Source organism: Belonocnema kinseyi, chromosome 8 (assembly GCF_010883055.1).
Source record: "Belonocnema kinseyi isolate 2016_QV_RU_SX_M_011 chromosome 8, B_treatae_v1, whole genome shotgun sequence".
Taxonomy (NCBI): Eukaryota; Metazoa; Arthropoda; class Insecta; order Hymenoptera; family Cynipidae; genus Belonocnema; species Belonocnema kinseyi.
Window position 1 is genome coordinate 103,142,856 of NC_046664.1, and position 5,567 is coordinate 103,148,422.

Here is a 5,567-nt window from a genome sequence, read left to right on the forward strand (position 1 = left end):
GCGGGGTAGAAATTTGAAATAATCAAATTAAGAAGTGCAATTAATTCGACTTTTAATAAGCGTTTCATCTTTAATGTTTTTTATTATATTACTTTCAAGTCTCCATTTTACGACTCTGTCTTTACTAGTCTCGTTCCATTTCAAAGAGGGAAAATTGTTATCCTGATTAATGAAAGAGCCAACACGTAATAACGATAGTATCTGTAGAGCATTAGCGAGTATTATTGTTTGGAGGGGAATGCCCGCAATACAATTACAGTAACGCGATTAGAGGCGCATGCTTGTTCTGCCTTTTGTCACAAGAGAACCAACCTGCAAGACAGATTTTTCTATCAAAAAATCTAAAAAATATCAAATATAAATTTCGAAAGAAAAATTATTATTATTTTCTATAGACATAATAAAAACAACTCATTCGCATTTAAAAAATTCTCACCAACAATTTATTATTTGAAGTATAAATGTGATTCATACAGGATACTCTAATTTATTAAAATCTAGTGCAAGCAGTTGCACAAATCGTAAATTCACATCTTTCAGAATGAAAAAATTTTTATTTTGAAAACTTGCGTCAAGAAACTAGACACAGATCTTTTGAAATAGATGAAGGCTTTTTACATTCAAGCAAAAGCTTTATTTAATATTATTGAGTTTATTCTTCTTTAATAGAAAAAAATACTGTAAAATATAAATATATAATTCAAAATATCTTATGCACATTTTAATTAATTATAGCTTAAAAATTATGACTTTTAAAATGCCTCTCCTTGGTCAAATAAATTGAAGTATCAAGATTTTTTAGATTCGATTCAATAAAAGAAAGACAAATTTGTATAACTCTTCAAAGCGGGATTTGAGAGAAGCTTACATGTATCACAAAAGAAATAATAGTAAGGCTTAAAAATTTCTTCGTTGATAGAATTACAGTTCTGACCTACCAACCGTGCTTTTATATTGATTATCTATATACTTGAAGAGCGATTCGATGCAAGACCACGACGTCATCTCATGTACACTGTGTCCTGTCAAATAATCAAAAATAAAATACATTAATAAATTAATTATCAATATATAGGAAAATAATTATCATAATGTAAACAAGAAAATTACCAACTTTATCATTTAAATTTGTAAGTGTTTTCATTCATAATTTTTCCAGTAAAACTATGTTATTAATTAAATTACCTGACGAAACTCGTTCTATATCTCCGCTTAAAGAAAGTTCAGGTGTATCTAATGGTTTTTCAGAGGAAACCCAATTCCTAGCAACCTGCAACATAAAATTTGCACTGCATAAATAAATCCTTGTGAAGTTTACAAGTAAATTATTTAACTTCAAAATAATATAAAAACTTTATAGTCTGGGAGGAAAAGGAGCATCAATAAAGGTCTATGGTACAAAAAACCTTCCTTTTTAAGAAGGCGACAATCGTATTATTTCTTGCACTTAAACGGCTTCTTAATATTATTATAGGACCCGATTTTCAACAATCTTTAACCGCAAAGCCACAAAGGAAAGACGCTACATCCGTGTAGTGATACCGGTCGTCCCGATACCGAAGTACCTATATCCTTCCGCATTATTCAAACCATACTCCTCGCACGTGCGCCTTTCGCCACAAACCACAAAATTACCTTAACCCTTAACTACCACATCTGCTTTCCTGTTCCTTTGCTATTAAAAGACAATTTATTAATTATTTTTCCTTTAATAAGAAACTAGTTAAATTATACATTTTTTAGAAGAAATGCCGGTACTGGGTTTGCGAACAGTGAGACCGAATCGGATTTTTGTGGTCAAATTAAGCTAGCAGGTAGAATTCTTAACTGATTTTCAAGGTTTATAAGATCGATTCTGCATTAAATTTATAAAAACATTGTGAATATTCATTTTTAACAGGGTGTCAACTAATTTGCGCCCACAATTTCGGCACAAGATGACGGTCCTCTTCAGTTAATTATTATTCAGATTTTTTTACTTTTTTATATGGGAAATTTAATACAATTTCCATATCTTATTGTATGCGCAGGTTTATTCAACATGACAATTATACTTATAAACATATTTCTGGTTAAGGGTCCATTTAAAAATACGAGATACATTTTTCTGGGACTTGTGAAGCATTCCTAACTATTAGAGGAGTAATTAAAAAACCATTTTTTATCGAAATTTCCCCATGAATCTTTAGAAAATGTTATTATTTTATTGAAATCTTTCAAGATTGCTGAAGCGCTTCTAAATTTTGTTCGAAAATCTTCAAAAATTCAATTTTTGTTTCAAATTTGTTGAAATTCCTTAAATTTTTAATTATTTTTTTCATAAGTCGAATTTTCTAAAAATAACTAAATCTTCAAACAAAAAAGATTATTTTTGAACCAATTATATTTTTAACCGAATTTTAAACCAAATAATTAAATTATTACCCAAATAGATGAATTTCCAAATAAAATTATGAATCTTCATCCAAAAAAATTATTATGCTTTTTAACAAAGTAGTTCAACTTTTATCCGAGTAATCGAATTTAAAAAAAAACATGATTCAAAAAAATTGTTAAATTTTAAACAAATGTAATCAACAAATGCATATTTAACTATTTTTAAATACATGATAGACATTTCTTTCAGATAAACACAGTTTTTTCTTCGAGATCTAAAGAATATTTGTGAGCAAAAATTTGCTTTTCTGTAAAGCTTTACTGAATGAAATCATTTTTTTACAGAGTGAAAAATTCTTTGAACGAAGCTTTACAGAAAATAATGTGTTTTTGACAACTCGTCAATAGATTTGGTAAAAAAAAAACTACTTAAACTGTTAATAGCATTTAATACGTCACAAAGAAATATTTTTTCCCCATATATTGCGATACAATTTGTATGAAATAAAATATATTATCATCTAGACAACATTCTTAATGTATTCAATTCAGAACCCAGTTCAGATTTCAGTACCGCTTTAAGCAAAAAACAAAGAGCCCCACCGCGGAATTTCCATCTTCGAAAAGAAGTTATTTTAACAATTCAGAAAATGGCCAATGCAAAGCTTGATTTTCGGCAAGGGGCGAATGTTAACATCAAAACTCCAAAGACTGAAATAGGTACTAGATATGAAAAAACTAAAAATAAATGTCTGTTGAGTATTTAACGACTGAATCAGAACCTAGGACCAGACCGTCAACATGGTAGTCATAGACAATCCCGAGGACAATTCAGTGACAAGAAGGATCCCATTAGACATTAGTGACTGCCACTGCAATAGGGTGGTATACAAGGGGCGTTATATTATAGGTCCCTGGCAAGCTATACCAGATAGCGACTTCTCTCGGTAGCTACTCCACTCAAGCCAGAGTTGAGAGAAGAGAACCGGCCATTGTCAGAGCACGACATTCACCCCCAAGCACACTCCGTACTTTTCCTTAGTAGGGTTTCTACAGGGTGATCCAATTTCTTTTAACATGGAGAAACATATTGTATTTTTTCATTTTTACCAATATACATTCCTATCCTCTCCTAGGTTTAGTCCATAAATTACGCCACGATGTTAGAGAGAAGGAGGGATTTCAGCAAAATCTGACACTAATGATAAACGAATAAGTATCGCGAAACGCGGAAAATGCGTGGTAATAAGGAGGGAAAGTGTTACAATGGCCGAAAAATTGCGCGACGTCATTTATCGACAAAGCCCAACTTTGAAACTCCGCCAAAAAATTCGACAATTCATCAACAAAAGACATCAGCAGAATCTATAAGATTTTCATGATCGGTGCACTCGTGTTGCGGACTAGGCTAGGGTAGGTGCCAGGGACGTTACCCCTTCGAGCCTTCTTTCCCTCTCAACTTAATGCTTCCCCAGGGCTGCGAAGTGTTGCGTCACTCGAAGTTTTCTATGTAAATTACCGAAATGAAGCAATTTATGTAGAAAACTGCAGGACACTGTAAAAAGCTGGTAGATTATATGACAAAGATGGCGGTTGTGGGTTTTGAAATTTGGAATATCCTAGTTCCTAACACGTGATGTAAGCCTCTCCCAAACCTGAATTAATTTAAGAATTGTAAATATTAAATGAATAAAATGTTAAAATAGTGAGAAAGGAGATTTTTACGAGGATCCCAAATATCCCATGGAAAGCCATATTTTGTGAATAACTATTGACGAACAGTGCTTATAAACACCTTCTAGATCATAGATATGTAAATGCTACCCCTATTCGTCTTGCCTTATTTTTGAAAATTTTAAATAATTGCAGTACAACCGGCAAGCACATGTCCACAGTCCAGACGTAAAGGTTATGTACCTATATCAGACAAACATCGAAATATTCGCTAAATGTTGATAATTTGTTTAAATTGTAAAATATCTTTAAAAACTGATTACTCTATTTAATTTGACAGAAAAAAGTACGAAAAAGACTGTATTTTATTATTTGACCAGAAGCTTCATTTTTGAATACTAACGCTATCAACATTGAAGTCGAATAATGAAGCTTCAGATGCATAAGGAGAAAAACGAATTTAAACATTTTTTTTACCTTAAAATAAATTTGTTTTTAAATTGTTGTTAAATTTATAGATGTATAAACATGTACAAAATGTACGAAATGCCATGGTTTTGACGATTTTTTGAACTTTGACAAAATTTCGATGACTCACGTGAAATCGAGTAGCCAGGTCTTTGCTTGAACCCGGAAATCCAGTTATCCGAGGAATTTAGCGATATCGAAGAAACGTTTGAAGATCAGGAAGAAACACAGTATACTGAAAACTCATACCATGAAGATCAATTTGAAATGTTGCCAAAAAGACCCAGGCAAGCGTAGTATTGTTTATTTATTTATTTTCATATGTACATGATGTTATGTTGTCAACATTCATAGTGTACAAATCTTGCGAAATAAAATATTTTTTAAAACCAAATCTTAACTTCTAAATAGTTTCATTAAAAATGACCCAATTGATTTCAAGGCAAACAATTTTTTAAATTCGTATTTTTCCTTATTCATCTAAAGCTTCATTATTCGATTTGAATGTTGATAGCGTTAGTGTTCAAAAATGAAACTTCTGGTCAAATAATAAAATACAGATTTTTTGTTGTTTTTTTTCGTCAAATTGAATGGAGTAATCATTTTTGAAAGATATTTTACAATTTAAACAAATTACCAACATTTAGTGAAAAATTGATTGTTGCAAAAGTCACTTTTCGAGTTTTTTCCATTTTTGAGCATGTTCTCCAATAGGGACTATATTTTTTCATTTCATCAGAAAGTATATGTCAAAACAAAAAAATTGAGCCCTGAAAAAACTCTGTTCGATGATTTACTGAAAGACAACTTTCATTTAAAAAAAAAGTGTTTCGGACTGGAACGAATTATTATCTCGGAAACCAATTGATGAAAAATGAAAAACGGAAAAAAAAAGAAAACACGGTTTTTCGCATTTTTCGTGAACATTTTAAGGTTACGTGAAAAAGTCACTGATACAAAATTTGTAGATTTTTTTATAATCTATATGTTTCCTATAAAATACTTTTCTCTCTGATGTCAACTTTCGCCGAAAATCACAATGATACCCC

At 31.0% G+C, this 5,567-nt stretch overlaps 1 protein-coding gene across 3 annotated transcripts in view; it reads right to left on the bottom strand.

Moving 5' to 3' along the window:
- Positions 1-437: 437 nt before the first annotated feature.
- The window catches only part of LOC117177963 (FAM172 family protein homolog CG10038), a 21,942-nt gene continuing 16,812 nt past the window's right edge, over positions 438-5,567 (bottom strand). For all 3 annotated transcript variants that reach the window (XM_033369102.1, XM_033369104.1, XM_033369101.1), the window contains exons 7-8: positions 1,186-1,270; positions 438-1,022 (exon numbers count right to left, since the gene is read on the bottom strand). In XM_033369102.1, coding sequence (XP_033224993.1) covers positions 922-1,022; positions 1,186-1,270 — 186 coding nt within the window. In that variant the 3' untranslated portion in view covers positions 438-921. The remainder of the gene's footprint in view (positions 1,023-1,185; positions 1,271-5,567) is intronic.